At 46.6% G+C, this 19,762-nt stretch overlaps 1 protein-coding gene across 6 annotated transcripts in view; it reads left to right on the forward strand.

The window, feature by feature from the left end:
- Positions 1 to 18,059, forward strand: part of Ppp1r3b (protein phosphatase 1 regulatory subunit 3B) — a 31,460-nt gene extending 13,401 nt beyond the window's left edge. For 2 of the 6 annotated variants that reach the window (XM_075986521.1, XM_075986522.1), the window contains one exon: positions 13,897 to 18,059. In XM_075986521.1, the coding sequence (XP_075842636.1) occupies positions 13,897 to 14,779 (883 nt within the window). In that variant the 3' untranslated portion in view covers positions 14,780 to 18,059. Of the gene's footprint in view, positions 1 to 6,922; positions 7,062 to 7,105; positions 7,197 to 7,836; positions 7,994 to 11,259; positions 11,429 to 13,896 lie in introns of those variants that run through there. The other 4 variants (XM_075986525.1, XM_075986524.1, XM_075986523.1 and 1 more) reach the window with 4 other exon arrangements.
- Positions 18,060 to 19,762: the final 1,703 nt, after the last annotated feature.

Consider the following 19,762-nt stretch of genomic DNA (forward strand, 5'->3'; position numbering starts at 1 on the left):
AAGAAAGAACACCATAGAGGCATTAAGAAACATTTGTCAGAGCCAGTATGGTGGCACATTCCTTTAATCCCAGCACTTGAGAGGCAGAGGAAAGTGGATCTCTGAGTTCAAGGTCAGCCTGGTCTACAAAGTGAGTTCCAAGTCCGTCAGAACTACATTGTGAGACCCTGCTTCAGAGAGAGAGACAGAAAGAGAGAGAGAGAAAGAAAGAGAGAGAGAAACATTTGTCAGAAAAATTTCAATAGTAATACAGTCAAAATGAGAGTCATGAATGAATACTATGAAAGTATATCTTTGCATGGATTATGTTTGTAGTTATTACTGAATGATGACAATTCTGCTTTTGGTTGACATTTCTCTGTACTTTCCACAGTGTTTACAATAACCTTGTGCTAGATTTATAATCACAAAAATAATAAATAATACAAACTAAAGAAATCGTCTACTTTTACAAAGCAGTAGCCCGTGGTGTGAGTCAAGTCGATTTTTATCTATGTTTATTGGTTTATTTTACCCAAGCCTTCGTGTACACAAGACAACTTGCTACCTTTAAGCTGGTTTTAGCCCATTCCTGAAGCTTTCTAAAGAGTGAATTCCCAACCAGCTTTCCCCCAGGAACTCAAAAACCCTCAGCAGTGAGGGAAATGGTCAGACTGCCTCTGGGACCTTTGATCTGTCTGTTACTCAAGGTCTGAACAAGTCATCGGCTTGTAGGTTGCTCTATTTGTCCTCATCCTTCTGTCCCTGTAAAGCACACCCTTGCAAGTCCATGTCAGTGGAATGTGAGTGAGGAAAGGGCCCCCAGATAACACAGGGCACCCAGAACACACCTGCAGCTCTGACAGGTGCAAGCCACACCACTGACGAGCTATAAATCAACTTGGGGGCTGGGAAACAGCTCTTCTTACTTTCCATTCTGACCAAACAGAATGACATTCCCTTTATTCTTATTTAGATTAATTTCTTCAATAACCTTCATTTGGAGAGGAATAATATTAGAATATTTTTAAAGGTTTCTCTTCCAGTTCTTAGATGGGATTATTTTTTTAAAAAAAAAAAGTTGTAAAGCATCCAAGTGATAAAACACTAACATTATCTCTTCAAATTTTCTGAATGAGCAGAAAGTCAATTCTAACACATGAATAAAAAGATGGTTTTACATGGAAACCAGAAAATGACTTGCTCTTAAAATTTTTGATTTTACTTCTCTGTTCTTAGAAAATGTCATACATAGACGAAACATATTTTGATCATATCTATCTCCATTCCCCAAAACTGTTTTTCAGATATTTTAGTCCCCCCTTCCAGTTTCATAACCTCCATTTTTTCTAATAACCCACTGAGTCCAATAAGCGCTGCCCACACATCAGTATAGAGCCGTCTGCTGGGGGAGCTGCCACACCCTTGAGGTGAACTACGGATGCTGTGATATTGTGAGTGCAAGAGCTCCTTCCTATCAAGAGGACACAATTTCACCCAGGTGTGGTGATGTACACCTTAAATCCTAGCACTCAGGAGACAAGGCAGTCAGATATCAGTTTGAGCTTGGCCTGGTCTACAGGGTGACTTCCAGAACAGCCAGAGTTACACAGAGAAAACCTGCCTTTAAAATCAAAGGAGGAGGAGGTGGAAGAGAACGGAGGAGGAAGAAGAGGAGAAGAGGAAACTATTTTACAGCCATCTTCCCTGACTTTCGACTCTTACATCTTTCTGTCTCCTCTTCTGGCATTGCCCTGTCCCCTGAGGGAGGTGGTGATATAGTTAGTTGTCCTGTTTGGGCTGAGAATTCCAGAGACCTTTTCTGTGCATTTTGACTAGTTGTAAGTCTCTGCACCGAACACCCTTCACTGGAATAAAAAGCATCTCCAATGAGAGGTAAGAGCTACAGGACCTAATCTTAACTGACAGAAAGGCAATTCTACAACAGATTCTAGGATTCTTTATCTTTGCCAAGTCCTGCCTTGCATTCTTCAATCATAATTTAATCTGCTAAGTGGCCAATGCTCAGGAAAAAGTCACCTTCCAATTTGCTATTCATCATCACCCTTGTTGACACACATATCCCGAGGAGACCTCTTGTCTCTCATGTTAGGGAATGGCTGTTCCCTCTGGTCATGGCACCACCATCTCCAGCTCCATCCTGCAGAGAGACTGCCCTGCCAATCCACAGAATAGCCATGGCCCTAAGTCACAGCATAAGCAGAACATACAGAGATAGCCAGGTCTTCGCTAATGATAATGGGACTGTTGATACTTCCTAGTAGAAAGAGGCTGGGAGTCGAGGAGAGTCTAACCATTACTCTCTCATGATGCCTTCCCCTCCTCCCAGCTGCATATGGTCTTGAGGGAATATTATAGCATTAAAGAAGTGGAAGGATAGCTATAGGAAGGAGGCCATTAGTTAGTTCCTGGCGGCTTAGCCCCAAAATAAACTCACAGAAACAATATTAATTAAATCACTGCTTGGCCTATTAGCTCTAGCTTCTTATTGGCTAACTCTTATATATTAATTTAACCCATCTCCATTAATCTGTGCATTGCCACAAGGCTGTGGCTTACTGGGTAAAGTTCACAGTATCTATCTCCAGCAGCTCCATGGCTCCTCTCAGACTCCACCTCCTTTCTCCCAGCATTCAGTTTAGTTTTCCCCACCTAGCTCTGTTCTTCTAGAGCTCTGCTATAGGCCCAAAGCAGTTTCTTTATTAACCAATGGTATTCACAGCATACAGAGGGGAATCTCACATCAGCTAGTCAAGGGTGGGATTTTATCTACATGCCTTCTAGAAGGTCTACCATGTTGGGTAGAGTGTAGCTGTTTTTATCATCCATGTTCCTGGGAGTAAGCAACAAACTCCTTGGTTCACTAAGCTGAACTAAGACAGCATCCTTTCTTTTGTCTGGCACTGGCACTCTCTTTGGAGTGACTCCACATTTGTTCCTATCTCTCCAGGAAAAGTAAAACAATATCACAAACACAGAGACTCACCATACATGCATTTGCTGGGCAATGCCATTTAGTAGCTTACGCACTTCTTGAGAATAAAATTGTGTTAAAAATATTTGTAATTGGCCTATATTCACTGTGCATAGTACTGTTTCTCCAGGCCACGTTCCTGTAAATATTTAGAGTACTTTGAGCACATCCTCCTCTTACCCCTTCCCCTTCTTCCTCCCCCTCCCATCTCTTGCAGTCCTATTTGTTTCCATAGACAACTTCAATTTTCACTTTCACACCAAGTATAGACACTTGATTTATGGCTCTCTATAAAGTCTAAGATCTATAAATAAGAAAAGAACAGCATTTGTCTTTCCCTCCTCAGGTTGCTTTCGCTCTCTGGGATCTGTGCTTCCAAATGAATTTTAGGATTTTGTTCATTCGTTTCAGTTTCTGTAAAGATGACATTGGCATTTTGATGGGAATTACACTGAATATATAGAAGACTTTTGGCTGGATAACTATGTCCATATTTATGCTTCCAATCCATGAGTATGAGAGGTTTTCCTCTTGTATTTTCTTCAGTTCTTTTCTTAAGCAATTTAAGGTTTTTATTGTAAAGCCTTTGCTTCCTTAAGTAGGTTTATTATGAGGCACTTTTATTTCTTTTCTTTTGACGTAACTATGAGCAGGATTATTTGTTTGATTTATTTTTTAACGTGTCGGTTGTTGGTATAGAGAAATGCTACTGGTTTTCTTAAGTTTTAACTTTGTGCCCTACTACTTTGCTGGCTGTGTTTATCTTTGTAGGAGTTTTCAGGTGGAGCCTTTATGGATTCGCTTAATGGGGATAGTTAGACTGTTTCCTTTCTTGTATGCACTGTTATTTCCTTCTCTTGTCCTACTGCTCTGACTGGGATCTTAAGTGCTGCACTGAATAGGCATGGAGTGAATAGGAAAGGGGAAAGTGGACACACCTGCCTCGTTTCTGATTTCTGTGAAAACAATTGGAATTTTTCTCCATTTGGTTGGCGACAGGCCTGCCATCCACAGCCTCTGTCATATCCCTTCTATTTCTAGTTTCTGCAAGACTTTTAGCATCAGGTATGTTTGGACTTGGTCAAAAGCTTTTTCTTTGTCTCTTGAGATGGTCGGTTGGATACTGGCCCTTGAGTCTATTCGGTAATGAATTGCATTTATTGATTTGCAAATGTCTAATCATCCCGGAATCTTTGAATGGGGTGAATTTGATCATGGCGAATGATCTTTTTGACATGTGCTTGAATTCAGTTTGCAAGCATATCATAGAGAAGGTTTGCATGGCAGCTACTCCGTGTTCTGTTGGATGAATAAGAACTGAAGCTGCCCAGGGCATTGACAAGAAGACAGTACTTCAGCTGACACCCTTGAGGAAAAGCTGCAGAGACAGTCAGTTCTATGCTTAGCCACTGCTATGTCCTTTGGTTTATTTTTCTGGGAGGGGGTGGCTTTTAATAAGTGAAACTCAGGCCAATTCAATGCCAGATTTTATAAGAAGGAACTCGGTGTGCCTTGAGTAAGGGGTTGAAATTTTTCATGTTCATTTCCTTTCTTCATTGTTATACGATGAAAGAAAGTGCACGATCCTTCCTAAGGGCCAGGCCCACTCTCAGGCTCTGGGCCGCTGTCTGCCCAAAGGTCCTCTAGGTTCTGCCTCCCAGTGAGCTCTAGTCTAGCTGTAGAAAAGGACTGCTCTTTTCCAACCCACAGACGCCACACTCTTACCTACCAAGCCTGTGGTGCCCCACAACTAAGTTTAGCCCGCGTTCCTGATTTTTAAATAGTCATCTGAACCACAGGGGAAATTATTACCCACGGTTTCCTAGATCTGTGCAGGAAAGATGCTTCCCAACCTGGGTGTTATAAAATGATATTTGCTTGTCCTGGCTCCTTCCCAGCTAGGGTCCGATCACCCTTTGCCGGCGTGCATTTTGCAATACTTCTGGGCTTTCCTCACTCCGTCAGCATGTCAGCATGCTCGCTACATTTGGAATCATAGCCAGCACTTGGCTTAACTCACCTTCGACTTCCAGCTAATGAAAAGGGATTTAGAATTGGCAATAGCAGATTCATAGGTGGTCTTGTATCACATTTGCCCATCAGAAAAGAAGGAAGTGGGCCCCGAGACTTGGGCTGGGGAGGCTCCCCATTACAGTCTTAGTCTTGTATCAGATTATTGTAATCCATGAGTGTTTTAGTCTTGGATACCTACTTATATTGAAAGATGTTCCTATTTCCCTAAGTGTAAAGCCCCCCAACCATATTAAACTATGAATTTCCACACGTCTAAATGCACCCAATGTGAGTTAATGGACATAATGACCTTGCATCCTGTTGTTCTCCTGGTTAGAACACTTTTAAAAACTCGTGGAATCTGGGAGTGGCGGCACACGCCTTTACTTCCAGAACTCAAGAGGCAGAGGCAGGCAGGTCTCTGAGTGTAAGGTCTCAAACCCAGGATAAATGCCAACCTAAGATACCTATTTAACATATCAAAACTGACCTGGTCACCAGGTTCTCCCAGCATTGTTCAGTCCCTACCTGTTAAGGGTATATAGCTGGCATACCCTGCCCCCTACCCTAAACTTCTCCAGCCCAAGGACTAGGCTCCTCTTTCCTATATAATCCAGACTTTTTGTTTACCAGCCCCTTTCGGTCTACCCTTTGCCCTCCTGGTCCGTCTCTTGGTCAGTGGCTCCTCTCCCCTTCTCTCTCCTCTTTCTCCTCACGTGGCCTGGCTCAGGTTCCCGTTCACTCTCGCCTCTCCCAGATGTCTTTGCCTATGGCTATGCTCTCCCTCCAAACCTAGGGGTGGTTGTGTCCATCCCTGTCAGCACCACACACCCACTTCTCCTTTCACTGAGCTCAAGGCCAGCCTGGTCTACAGGGTGAGTTCTAGGACAGCCACGGCTACACTAGAGAACAAAAACAAAAAGGAAAGAAAAGTTGGTAATGGTGCCACAAGCCTATAATCCCAGAAGAACCATGAGTTTATTGGCTAGAGTTAAGTTGGAGACCAGTCTGAGCTATATAGTAAAAGCTGTTTCAAAACAGAAAGGGGGGGGATGTCTTAAAAAATGGTAGGATTTGTTTGTTTAAATGTGTTGATTTAGTACTTTTTAAAGTTGGCAACCCTGTATCAATTAGCAACTTCCCAAATTATACGAGTCATTAAAGGTAGAGAACCATGAGGAGCCTCCCTCTAGCAGCAAGCAGCTCAGGTCCATAGATTTCTCAGGGGAGGTTTCTCAGGGGAGGAGTCATTGGTCCCTAAAGTCACCTCCTGAAGTGTCCTTAAAGTCACAGAGCCCCAAGGGCATCAGAAACTATACAGAGGCTATGAATCGGCAGACAGTTGCTAAAGCAAATCCAAACCAGGCATTCTTCTAAATATGTCCACCTTACTAATCCCAACCACGTCTGCAGAACTGTGAGTTTGCAAGCCAATACCACAGCTACTGGAAAGCTTAGGCTGGAGCGATGGCCGCAAAGCAAGATTCAGAGAGTGCTTAGGGACGACGCTATTGCAAAAGATGCCAATAAAATCGGATATGGGTTGTGGAGGGAATGTAGAACTCTGTCCGCCCCACGCTCTGAGAAGGTCACAGTCCTCTGTGAACCCTGGGGCTATTGTCCTTCTAGGGCGAAGGCGGGGCCAATGGAAGGACAACAGTGCCTTCTACACCTGGGACACGACCGGTTAGAACTTGGGTAGCAAGGGGGAACTTTACACGCAGCCCATGCTTCTCAGTCAGTTTCTACAGCTGGACGTTCCAGTGTAGGAAATCGCTTCCTCCCCTTGGCTTGGGTCCCCCGGCTCCTGATGAAACCGTGACCCGCCGTCCCCTTCCCAGATCCTGGAATCCAGCCCTGTCACTCACCGCACGGCTGCAGATCACGTGGCGGAGTGTCCCAAGTGTGGCTATTGGTCCGTCCTGGGAGTGCTCATTGGCTGCGTCCGGTATTCACGGTTGAGGAGGGGGGAAGGGCTAGGATGGCACCCCTCGTAGGAAAAGGTGGCTAGAAAGTTAAAGTGTGCCTCCGCCTGTGGGAGCCGGAGTCCAGAGTGCTGCAATCCAGGGAGCAGGTGAGCGGGCTGCTGTCGCACGGACCAAGCCGAGTCCCTGCCCCACTTTTGCCGTCGTGGTCGCTGTCACTGTCACCCGGGCAGATGGTGGGGTGGGCTGGAGGGTCTGCCCTCGATTCTCAAGAGCTGTACTAGGTACGTATCTCCCCAAGCCTCGAGCTCAAGGTGCAGGGCCAGGAAATCTGCGGTGAGGGGCGCTCGGGGGAGCCCTTCCTCTGCTCCCTGCCATTTGTCGTCCCACTTACAGTGACACGCAGGTGGTAGGACACCCTAACTGAGCTCGGGTAGCTTGTGGCTTCCACGTGGTGAAACATCTCGGGGACCCGAGCTGGGATGGAGTCTAGAGGGGTTCCCCGAGATCCCCGCACGGGATTAGCCCCGCGGAACGTGGCCAGGGAAATTGTCCTCAACAAAAAAATGTGGCAAGTCCCAACATGGCACATTCCCAACCTGAGATTTGATACTTCTGGAGAGTAATTCCAGGTTTTTGCGGCGGAATCTGGAGTCCAAATACAAGTCGGCGGGGCCTCAGTTTCCCGTTACGAGATAGGTATGAGAAAACTGTGTCCAAGCCCTGACTCCAAGTTGAGTGGACTTGTCCCTACTTTGGTTCAGGTCAACCTTTGCTGCACACGAACAAGGTAGTCTTGTGTCTTTTAGGGCGACAGAGTAAGGGTGAGCTCTACCCGGGAACGCGCGGGGGTGCTCGCGAGGCGTTGCTCCAGCCTGGGCCGTCCCGTCTCCAGGTCCCGCCCTGGGGTGATAACTTGGGCTCCTCCTCCTTGGTCGTCTCCGGGAACTAAGCCCAGGCCCTACCTCCGGGACACTCCGAGGCTCACGTAGTTCAGGGGCAACAGTCACCCCTGCCACTTCTCTCAGGCTCTCCCATGAGGCCAGCGAGCAGGGGCCCGGGCTGCGGCGCCGCGGGAGAGGTAGGTGCAGACCGAGGCGACGCGGGGAGATTTGGGGGCGGGGTGCAGGCACATCACAGTCGGAGAGTGACTGGTGGGAGAGTGACTCGCTGACCTGCACCCAGGTACCTGTTCGCAGACACCTTTTTAAACTCGGAGAAAAGACTGTGAACCGAACCGTAGTTTCAGAACAGTGGATGGTAGGCCCAGAGCGAAACAGAGAAGAGAAAACTTTTAAAAAAAAAAAAAAGACGACGTGAGTGGGCCCTGTCGCTGCGCAAGGGTCCAGGAGAAAAAAGGGTTTCTTCAGCCTAGGCAGGAAAGGAAATGGTTCATTCAGCAAAGACGTCCAGGAGCCAGGGAGAAAGTGGAAACAGCTGAAGACCACAGAAGTAGATGGGGGCCATTTAGGGGAAAGTTAGTGGAAAGAGAACCATCAGAGCCCTGTTAGCTACCCAGGAGGTCAGAGCTGGGAGGGATCTCAGAGGAGAAACCTCAAGGCCAGGGAGATTATTAAAGCTCGGCTGGACAGGGGCTTTCTTAGGCCCGCGCCTCACGGTGCCTTTGGACGTCTCGAATTATCTGAATCCTCCTTACTCAGTTCTATTCACAAATATCTCCAAGGATTTGCGACGTACACAGTAAGGCTGTAATAATTAGGGTCTTTGCACAAAAGGGAGGCAATGTCAACTTTTTATATGTAAAATTACCAGCTAAACGTTTGCAGAGAGAACAGAGGATTGCTGGAGTGGGGAGGAGTAGATGGTAGTGTCCACGTACAACCTGGCTGCGGATTTTTATGTAAAAATGGGTGGGTTATTGTTAGTCTGGTTTTCACGTCGGAGAGGAAGGAGTGCTGAAAGAAAGGCACAACCCAAAATGCAGTAGCTCAAATGCCTGCAACTAGGAAGGTCATGGGGTTATTTTCTGTTCAGGCTCGTCAAAGATAATAAAAAGAACTATCGCTGGACTTCTAAGACTGCCCAGTATCTTGAGAGACCCCATTATTTTCCGAGAACAGGGAAGGTATTTCTACAAGGATTCCAAACATGGCCCAGTCCCTCGTCAGAGGTCAACCTCTGAGGCATCCACGTTAAAATGTTTGACTGTCCTTGGGAAACAGCTCCTACTCCCAGGATCCTGTCCTGCAACTACTGTCCCAGATCCTATGTCACACTCTACCAGCTTAAATGAACATCCATGTTCTCTGTTTCTGCTTGTTTCCTCAGTAGAGGAAAAGACTGGAGTAGTGGGGGGGGGGGTTGAAAAGTAGAATGGGGGTGGGGGGATAGAAGGCTGAGGTACTTCCAAGCTTGTGTGGGTGTGGATGTGTTTCCTGAAGCACCTGTCCAGCTGCCTGCCTTCAGGGACTTACCTACTGCCCGACTGTCTCAGCGGCTGGGAGTACTTCTAAGTGTCCATTATCCCTGACACAGTCTGCCGTGACATCCTGGGCAGAACGTCAGGAAAGCTAAATTCAAACAAGCACTTTGGTATACCGATTCTTGGACGAGAGTCAGGTTAATAAAAGCTGGAATGTTCTGTGAGGACGACCGTCACATCATACCCTTGATAGGGGCCACAAGGGTAAATGTCCTTAAGTTGTAGTGATGGCGACACCCAGAAAAAAAATGAAGGATTTCTGAGCCAGGCCTGCTTATGCAATTTCACAGGGCAGGAGTCCCAGTGGCAACTCCTGGCCCATTAGAACCTCACGTTCGCCTTTCATGGAAGAGTCTTGCGAAGAAAGCATATTTTATACTTGAAAATACTACTCGGATAGTCTTCTTAGCCTTGGCTCTGGTTAGAAACGTCTCTCCACCCTCAGTTCTTCCTGCTCTTACAGTTTGGTACACATTTACATCCTGGGGTCCAACACTACAACCTCACCAACAGCGTCAGCTCCACTCGGGACTAGAACCCGGAGAGTCCTTCCGGGTTGCCAGGGAGGGGAGTCTTCAGCGCTCTCTGTGCTTTAGTGTCCGCCTCCACAGTAGCAGGACCATTTCGCGCCATTTTCCAACAGGGTGCTTCAAAGACTTCAGGACAGCGTGGCTGAGGCTGCTCCTAGAGTTTGCAGGAACTGAAGAGGGGGACACTTGGCCTTGTGCTGCTGACTCAGACCAGGAGGAAGTGCCTGGCAGAGAAGGAACTCCGACTCCCCCACTCCACCCACTCCCAGCTTCTCAAGGGTGGGCTGTGGGGAGGCACTGGAATGTGGAGCCCTGCTGTTATGTGCCTGGTGTTCAGTTTTCATGCATATTTAAATGGTAGGAAAAAAATACCTACGCTAAAGTTGAACCAGAAGGACTGTCTCTAACAAATTTTCGTAGTGGGCCAGGGAGAAATTATACCCAATTTGTTAAGTAGTGAGTCTTGTAAAATAAAGTTAGTCAGCTCTCTGATCATTTGTAAAGACCGTTTAGTCACAATTTCGCTTTCCAGGAACAACAGTCTTGTGCAGGGACGTGAGAACAGACCCAGCAAATTCACTCTGAAACTTTTCCCTGGAGGACTTCCCTCACAAGATGAGAAGTAGTGAGGCCTTGGTTTGTGGGTGCAAGAAGCCCTTAGCCGTGGCCACTTGGGAAAGTGCCCAGATTCAGAGGCAAAACAGGGTAACCAGGCTTCTTGTACCACAAAACCAATGTAACTATTAAAAAAAAAAAAGTACAGAGAGAAACTGATATGTCTTTGTTCTCTCTCTCCCTCTCCCTTTCTCCCTCTCCCTTTCTCCCTCCCTGCACCCCTTTCTTTCTCTCTCTGTAGCCCTGGCTGTCCTGGAACTAGCTCTGTAGACCAGGCTGGCTCCAAACTCAGCGATATGCCTGCCTCTGCCTTCCAAGTGCTGGAACCAAAAGCATAGGCCAGCACCTACTTTTTTTTTCTCACTACATTGGGTTAGCCAGCTTCAGAAGTTAATAGGAAGAGTATTTATTGAGTTAAATGCACCGGTCCTCCAGCACTTGCCAAAAGATGAGCAGCTTGTCAAAAGATGCCATTTTTTCAGGCAGCCATGGTAGCCTATGCACAAGGCCCCTCCCTGCCATAACACCTTTACCCGTCTGATCCCTTCACTTTAGCCAGAACAAGGCAGATGTTTGGAACCTGCTGTCTCAGATTTGAGGTTTCAGCCCAGGTTTCCTTACTCGCTTCTTCAGCTCAGACCATTGTTATAAACCTGCCATTATAAGAACAGTAAAAGGGTGAACGGCTCTAGTGAGGTGTCAGGGTAGCTTTGAATGTCTTAAAGCTCTCTCTCTCTCTTTTTTTTCTTCTGATTATAGACGCAGTATTGTTTGAGATGATATAAGGAAACACAAAGCAGGAAACAACTTTAAGGAAATATGTCACATACCTAGTCTGACATTTTTAACCATAAAATGGTCCCTGCTATCTACAGGCGGTGCGAAACAGGGTTCCCAGGCAGCCCTGGGGGTCTGCATTTTCTACACTCCCTGCAACCACACCCCTGCTCGACAGTCCCATGGGTCGTCTGTCTTTCCATGTTATGTGTCCAAGGACCTCATTTACATCGCCACTCTTCTACTTTGAGGTCATTATGAAGGAAAATAAAGGTTCCTTGAACAACAACATTGTAATCCTGCAACTGTCTGATACCCGAGATGGCTCTAAGTCCCTAATGGGCTGGTGGCAAATGTATCATGGATCTATCGACCAGGAGACAATTGGCTTCCTGGAAGAAGCAGGTCTCCTCCAGATGGGATGGTCTCCAATAGCTTAGAATAAATGGTGCACAATTTAAATAATTACTTATGGAATTTTTATTTTAATATTTTTGAAACACAATGGACTGCAAAGAGCTGAAACCATAAGAAACAACCAATGGGTATATACTATATCTCTGTATACATAATATTTTCTCTCTTATCTATTTGTGTACAGTTTTGTCTCCTTTTCACATTAACAATACATGATAACATTTTAGCTAGGCACAGTGGCCCATGCCTTTAATCCCAGCACTCGGGAGGTAGAGGCAGGTGGCTCTCCGAGTTCAAGGCCAACCTGGTCTACAGAGTGCATTCCAGGACAGGCTCCAAAGCTACACAAGAGAAACCCTGTCTTGACCACCCCCCCCCCGAAAAAATATAGTCTTTTCTAGTTCTTTCCTAATCCAACAGGTAAAACAAACATTTCCGATATAAAATGTCTGTATTTTTGAATTTAGCTAACTAATTATAGACTGAGAGAGAGAGAGAGAGAGAGAGAGAGAGAGAGAGAGAGAGAGAGAGAGAGATTCTTTGCATATCCCTGGCTATTCTGGAACTCTGTAGCCTAGGCTGTCCTCAAACTCAGAGATCCACCTGCCTCTGCCTCCCAAGTCTGGAACTCAAAGGCATGTGCCACCACACCACCACCTTCCAGCTGGTTCTAATTTTTATGGCAACTGTTGTCACCTGTCTGCAAAGCAAATACCTCCTTGTATGTCCAAGTATAAAGAAATAAACTACTCAGTCTTTTTCTAAAGAAAGATAACCAGACCATAAAAACCTCCCCATAAGTGCAGTGAAAATAAGTCTGTGTCCATTCTCATCATTGAATCCCAGTGTATAACAGCATAATACCTGACGCATGGCAAACACCAAGTCAATATTTGTCTTAAAAATATGATGCTTTTGTATTATTAAGCCAGGATTTGCTATTAAAGCCATAAGGAGCTCATACTTTATACCTGCTAAAATGGTTATCTTTCAAAAAGATGAAAGTTGTAGAAAGGCAAATTAATACAACTACTACAAAAATACTGTTTTCTCAAAAAAATTAAAAATTAAATGACTATGTGACCCAGTGATTCTGCTACAGGGTGGTTATTCAAAGGGCAGGAAATCAGTGCATTGAGGTGACATCCATAGTTCCATATTCATGTAACACCACACAACGCCAAGATATGAAATCTAGCTAAGTGTCTCTCAGTGGGTGAACGGACAAAGAACATGCCGTATGTATGCCCAGTGGAGTGCTGTTCATAGAGACAAAAATGGGATGGCGTCATTGTAGAACCATGGAGATTGAGCCTAGAGGGCACTGTGTTAAGTGCAATAAGCCAATCACAGAAAGGCAAATGCACATAGTCAAGTAGACTCTAAAAATTAGGCAAGACATTGAATATGTAATAGAACGGTGGCTACAATAGTCAATGAGAATGTAGATTTGAAAACTGCTTAGAGTAGATTTTAAATATACTCACCTCACCTCCCAAATACGAGGAAATGTGTGTTAAGTGTGTCAGCCGTTCCACAAGGTGTGCATACGGTTTCTGTGGCATTTATTTATTTAATGTGTGCCTGTCGCATGTGTAAAAGTCAAAGGACAATTGTGGGGATGGTTCCCTCCATCCTCTGTAGGTCCCAGGGATTGAAGTGATGCTGTGAGGCCTGGTGGCAAACACCTCTGCTTGCTGGGTCATTTCTTCAACTTTGAAACAGAAACAATTTGTGTTTGTCAAATAATAAATAGACTTCCGTGTTTACCAAACACAATCATCAGATCAGCTCCTTGTGGGGTATATACTCCACATAAGGGGGGGGGAGGGATTCTTTCAGTCAAATAAATGAGTAATTCTACAAACAATAGAAAACCATAATTCTTAATGCCCTTTTTATTTCCTTCTGTGGTATATTAGCATACAGGAGGGCCCAAGATATCCTAGCAGAAAAACTCATGAATTAGCCTTGAAACTATTGAGTTCCGCGCTCTTCTCTTTGTTGGTTTTAATCTTAGCTTCTCTTTCTAGCTGCCTGCTCCCCTCCCCACCTTCTCTGAAACCTGTGTCCTGTTGAGACCACAGGGGAGTGCGTGCTACTCCAGCAGAAAGGCGGCATTGTTTGTCAGTCTCCGCCAGAGTGACGGTTTAAACACCTCTCTGACCTCTTTACTGTTTTCTCTCATCTCCCTTTGGCCAGATTTCTAGCCCGCTCGTCTAGTCCCGTGATGGCTGTGGACATAGAATACGGCTACAGCAACATGGCCCCTTCTCTGCGCCGGGAACGCTTTACCTTCAAGATCTCCCCAAAGCTGAGCAAGCCCCTGAGACCCTGTATTCAGCTGGGCAGCAAGGACGAAGGCAGCGGCATGGTGGCCCCCACGGTGCAGGAGAAGAAGGTGAAGAAGCGGGTGTCCTTTGCTGACAATCAGGGGCTGGCCCTGACAATGGTCAAAGTGTTCTCGGAATTCGATGACCCGCTAGATATTCCGTTTAACATCACCGAGCTCCTCGACAACATCGTGAGTCTGACGACAGCGGAGAGCGAGAGCTTTGTCTTGGATTTCCCGCAGCCTTCCGCAGACTACTTAGACTTCAGAAATCGGCTTCAGACCAACCATGTCTGCCTGGAGAACTGCGTGCTGAAGGAGAAAGCCATTGCCGGCACCGTGAAGGTCCAGAACCTGGCATTCGAGAAGGTTGTGAAGATCAGAATGACATTTGACACCTGGAAAAGCTTCACAGACTTCCCTTGTCGGTATGTGAAGGACACTTACGCTGGGTCAGACAGGGACACGTTCTCCTTTGACATCAGCTTACCTGAGAAAATTCAGTCTTACGAAAGGATGGAGTTTGCCGTGTGCTATGAGTGTAATGGCCAGGCCTACTGGGACAGCAACAAAGGCAAAAACTACAGGATCATCCGGGCTGAACTCCGATCCCCTCAGGGAGTGATTGAGCCATACAATGGACCAGATTTTGGAATATCCTTTGACCAGTTCGGAAGCCCCCGGTGTTCCTATGGCCTGTTTCCAGAGTGGCCTAGCTACCTGGGCTATGAAAAGTTGGGACCCTACTACTAGTGAGTGCCCTGGACAGTCTGACTCTGATCCAGATGGGGTAGAGACCGCAAGACAAGAGTGAAGCTGAACTGCCACTGGGCAGGGTCTTTGAAAAGACGGGATCCTGTTCACCTCTTTTGTAAACCAGCAATTCCGGCACGCTTCCGTCACGGCTGGTTCCTTGCTCAGAGGAGAGCAGGTGAGCTGGTCCTCTGTGGCATCCAGGTTGGCCACAAAGGAAGGAACAGGATGGTGCCAGGGTGGTCTGGAGAGGAGCCAAGTGGGCAAGAGTGGAGGAAGCTGGCCTCTCCTCTACCGTTGGACGTGCGAAGTCAGTCTCCCAGAAGCCACCAGTCTCCAGCCTTCTCCATCCTGACCATTGACCTCAGGGGGGGGGGGCCCTGCCCACCCTTATGTTTCTTCACGTTGCCTTCATTCCACACATCCTCAGAGTGGCCTTTATCTTGGCTCTGTGACACACTAGCCTGATAGCCCGCAACTGCAGAAGAGGGACGGAGGCTGCCCCGTTCTGTGCAAGCTCCTGCTCCACAGTTCCTTTCTTCTCCTCCACAGCCCAGCCAGTGATCCAGACAGGATAATCAAAGCAAATAAGTAGCTTGTGGCTGGGATAGGCATTTTCTTTCCCCTCTTCCTGACCCCTCCTTTATATTCCAATAGGGGGCACACACCAGTTACTAGAAAGTCACTGATCTCCTTTTGGAGTCAGCTTTGTGACCAGGTGGGACAGTTGAAAGTTCTAGCTTTTCCCCTTGGCTTTTGGGGGCGCTTTCTAAGCACTCAGTTTCACCCCCCAAATTACCGGAAGGCTCAGTGACTAGCTCTTTGCCAGGCTGGTGCGTGAGCTGCTTTGGTCACGGGAGAATCGTAGCTCTCCTCTCCTGGAGCGTCCACTTCAATGCTGCATTTGAGACTTTCAAACAGCATGTTTGGGATATCCTCGAAGCCTCCAGAAAATGCTTCAGTTTGTCGCAGTATACAGTTACATTCGGAACGCTTCACAAGCCCCCAAGGACCTTGATTGGGAGCTTTTATTTATGGTGTGTATTGTAAAGGGGAGGGGAGAAAAACCTCACAGAGTTTTTCTATGCTATTTTAAACATTTGTCAACTCTGAGGTATCAGAGATGAATTTTTTTCTGAACCATATTGGACTGCAGTGTATTATCAAGGGGTATTTCGAGACTCCTGGAACTGTTACCATCGGATGGACCCCCACAACCTGTGATTTTCTCTTGGGCAAATTAAAATTACAGGGAAGTTGGAAAACTATTTTTACATGCATATTTGTAGAACTCTAGGGGCGTTGTTTTGTTTTGGAAAATTGGTAAAATGTCTGTTTAATTTTTTTTCTTGCTGAAGCGAAGTTTCCCTGAGGCTAGAGGGAAAGAGGCACCGGGTAGCATGGATTCAGGGGTGCGCGGGGAGGCGCTGAACATGACCCTGGGCCCTCTGGCTTTGGAAGTTAGCATCAGGCAGGTAGCAAATGTTTTTGATCTTAGCATGTGTGATTTTTTTATCTTTTTTTTTTCCACTTTTGAAGTTTAAAGTGTTTTAACTTTTTAAGTGCTATTTTGTCTGATTTTCTTATCCCTATGTCTGGTATTGGTCTGTACCATGTGCTTTGTGGCCCTCCCAGATGGGTAGCGCTCTGGGGTTGCATGCTGATGTCTGTGGGAAAATCACATTCGTAAGTTGGGTTGAAGTCGGGTGGGGTTGTGCGTTGCGTAAGCATGCCATATCTCTGCTAGATGGATGTACTTTAAATGTTCCGGTTATGGTGACTGGAGCTGCTAGATTTAAATTGGATGCAAGTAAAACTGAGCTCTTATGGGTCATACGGTTCATCTTGGGCTAAGTTTTCTTTTCCTGGTGCAGTAAGGCAGCCAGCTGCACAGTTACTCAAGAGTAGCAGACTAGAGATCATTTTCAGAAGAAAAGGGCCCCCACTAACTATAGCATGAAGTCTGTTCAGTGGTGTGGAATGGTGTTCAGACATTCCATGTCATAACATGAGATATGGTAATTCCACATTATTTATCCCCTCTGAAGCAGATATAAACTCCCACCCCCTTTTACCCAGATTTGTCCCAGCTTTCTTGCTAGGGGCGCTGATTGAAAGCCCCTAGCCTGCACACCTGGGATAGGCACCCCAGCGCTCAGCCCAGAGGACGTGTCTTCACCTGCTTGCCAAGACTCTTCTTCACTTCCCTCCTCATTGCTGTCACTCACTGAGACTCTGAAGACTCTCTGTACAACCCTCCTCCTTCTGACCCAGTCTGTCCCGTGACTCTGAGATAGCCCTGGGAGCTGCCTTGAGAGACTACACTTTACTCCTAGCTCACCATTGTAGACAAACCTACACGCCTCAGAGGGTGACAGGCCCCTTGCTTGAAGATCCCTTGGCAAACTTGGCCTGGAGATCTGCCTTCGTTAACCCTTGGTTACGGCGATGAATGGACCCTGACCCCAGTGTCCATCCCAGACACTATAATCCAGGAAGGGAAGGGCAACTCTATTTCTGTTTCATATTTATTTCCCCAAATCCTTTGGGATGCTTTTGCAGAATGGCTACAGTAAATAAGCTGGGCTAAGAAATTTCATCTGGTAAACAAGTTTTCCATGCTTTTTACAAGAAGCATTTGAGTGCTGTGTGAACTCTTTATAGGAAAGCTAGTAAGAAATAGTGGAAGTCTGTAGCTCTCCAGAAATGGAAGCAACTTGAATCAATGGTTCGAGTTGTTTTATCCCTGAGATGTAAGCTGCATGCTGGCTGTTTGTTCCAGGAAGGTCTTCACGTACCTGGAGATAAGTTGTTCCAGAAATCATGGAATCTTCCCTATAGCGGGATCTTCCCTATGAGACAGTCTGGCAGCGGTCCTGAAGCAGAGGACAGGAAGTCAGGAGCAGGCTGTAAGTTCCTCCTGCTGCAGGCTGTAAGGTACCCCCAGCTCAACCCACAAAGCTGTGAGTGTTTCCACAGTTTTGCTGCTCGTTCCCAGAGACCCCCCGGGCCACGAGGACTTCTAGACTATCCATGACAGGATAAGACACTTTTGCTTAAATGTGAATATTCAGCAGATGGCTTGTCCTCCTCACCCTATGCCTAAAAGTGCCTTATCCAAAACCTCCTGCATGGTTTTAAGAAATATTTTTGTACACAATGGTAGAGGGGAAATGCACTTTATAAAATCACAAGAATGGCTGTTTTTTGTGTGTGTGGTGGAAGAGAATGGATTGTTTGTATATGTCTCAAAAACAAAAATGTAATAAATACTGAAAAAAAAAAACACCTGAAACTATCCTTCTATTTTTAGCGTCTGAGGAAGGGGAGCTGCATTTTCAGTTAGTGGGGTTTTGTTTTGTTTTGTTTTCTGTACACATCTTGCTTTCTTTTTTTTTTTAAGGTTTAGGTTGTATTCAGTGGATTTGGGGAAGCAAAAAGGCTTGCAGAGGGGAAGAGGCTCATTGCTTCCGGCTGTCTGGCAGTGAAGGCAGGTGATAGCCTTCGCCACCCACAGATGGGAAAAGGAACAGGGGTGACTGTTGTCCTCTACCCATCCTAGTCCCCCAAGGTCATGGTTCTTTCTCCCCTCTCACAGTTCTTGAAGGAAGAGCGGACAAATGTGTGGTTTGGACGATCGTGGATAAACTACCTATGGCTGTCACAACTTTGAACCGCTTTGATCGCACAGCCTCGGTGTCCAGAGAAATAAGCCACCTTCTGGTGTGGCCTCCCTCTCCCATTGGCTAGCAGACCGGCACCTTAAGTGAGATTTTCAGGAAGTTCTATAGAAAGGATGGGGGAGAAAGGAGGAAGGGTGAAGTGTCTGCAGCCCTCAGCCGCCCTGGGAAAGCTCAGGGCAGCACAGCTGTGGGACGAACGGCAGGGCGGACAAAAAGTGTGCAGATGCCGCGTTGAGCCCCGCACCTAATGCGCAGATACAGCCGCGGGCTCCATCTACAGCTGCGCGGCTTGAATGTGAAATGTCTTCCAGACTGGTCCCGGGCAGGTGGTGCTATCTGGGGAAGTGGTAGGAAGTTGAAAAAGGTGGAGCTTGGTTGGAGGAAATAAATCACTCGGTGAGGGGGAAGAGTGCCTTTGGGCACACCTTCCCCCACCCTCTCCTGGCTGCCCTGAAACGAGCTACTTGGGACCCCCACCACTTCTCCACCGTGGTGTTCTGACTCACTAAAGGACCGCGGATGGCAGTCTAGTAAAGTGACCACGAACCAAAAGAGATCTTTCCTGTTTTTCCAGTTGCTCTCCAGGACATTCGTCACAGCTGTGTGAACTGACACACTAGCTCCCTTCCCAAACCATTACACACTGCGCACAGTTGCCAGTGCAGAGATGGAAAGAAAGGCGACATTGCTTTTTGCTAATGTGAAATTCAATAGAGCTTTATAGTCATAGTTGAGAATCGGTCACCTCATCTCTAAGATGACCGGAGTAAAAACAGGAAGTAAAAGAGAAACAATGTCTCCAGAATCGCAAATGCCCAACTCTGAACCCTCACCTGGCCACTGGTTGCACAGCAACCATATGTAAAGCAGGGCACTTTTTTCCAGCACTCCTCAGTGTGTGCTGTGCTCGAGAGTACGCTGGTGAATCCAGAGGACCTCATAAGCCAGAGTCTGAGTCCTATTGCTTTCTGTTTTGTTTCTAGACAGTCTCTCTATGTGGTCCCCAGGGGCCTGGGACTCGCTAGGTAGACCAGGCTGGTGTGGAATTTAGAGATCTGCCACCTCTGCCTCCCAAGCACTGTGATTAAAGGTGTGGGCCACCACACTTAGCTCGGAGTTCTATTCTAATTTCAGCAATTGGCCTGCTAGGCTTCTTAGACCTGGTCAAGGGCCCCCACTGAAGTGAATACAGATAACTGAGTGAGAATAAAGGAATTAGCAGCCAGAGTGGTGGACTGAGTATTTTAGATTAGCCGATTAGTCTTTCTCAAAGACTTCTAATATGGAGTCCTGTGAGAAG

This window comes from Microtus pennsylvanicus, chromosome 9 (genome assembly GCF_037038515.1).
Source record: "Microtus pennsylvanicus isolate mMicPen1 chromosome 9, mMicPen1.hap1, whole genome shotgun sequence".
Lineage (NCBI taxonomy): Eukaryota > Metazoa > Chordata > Mammalia > Rodentia > Cricetidae > Microtus > Microtus pennsylvanicus.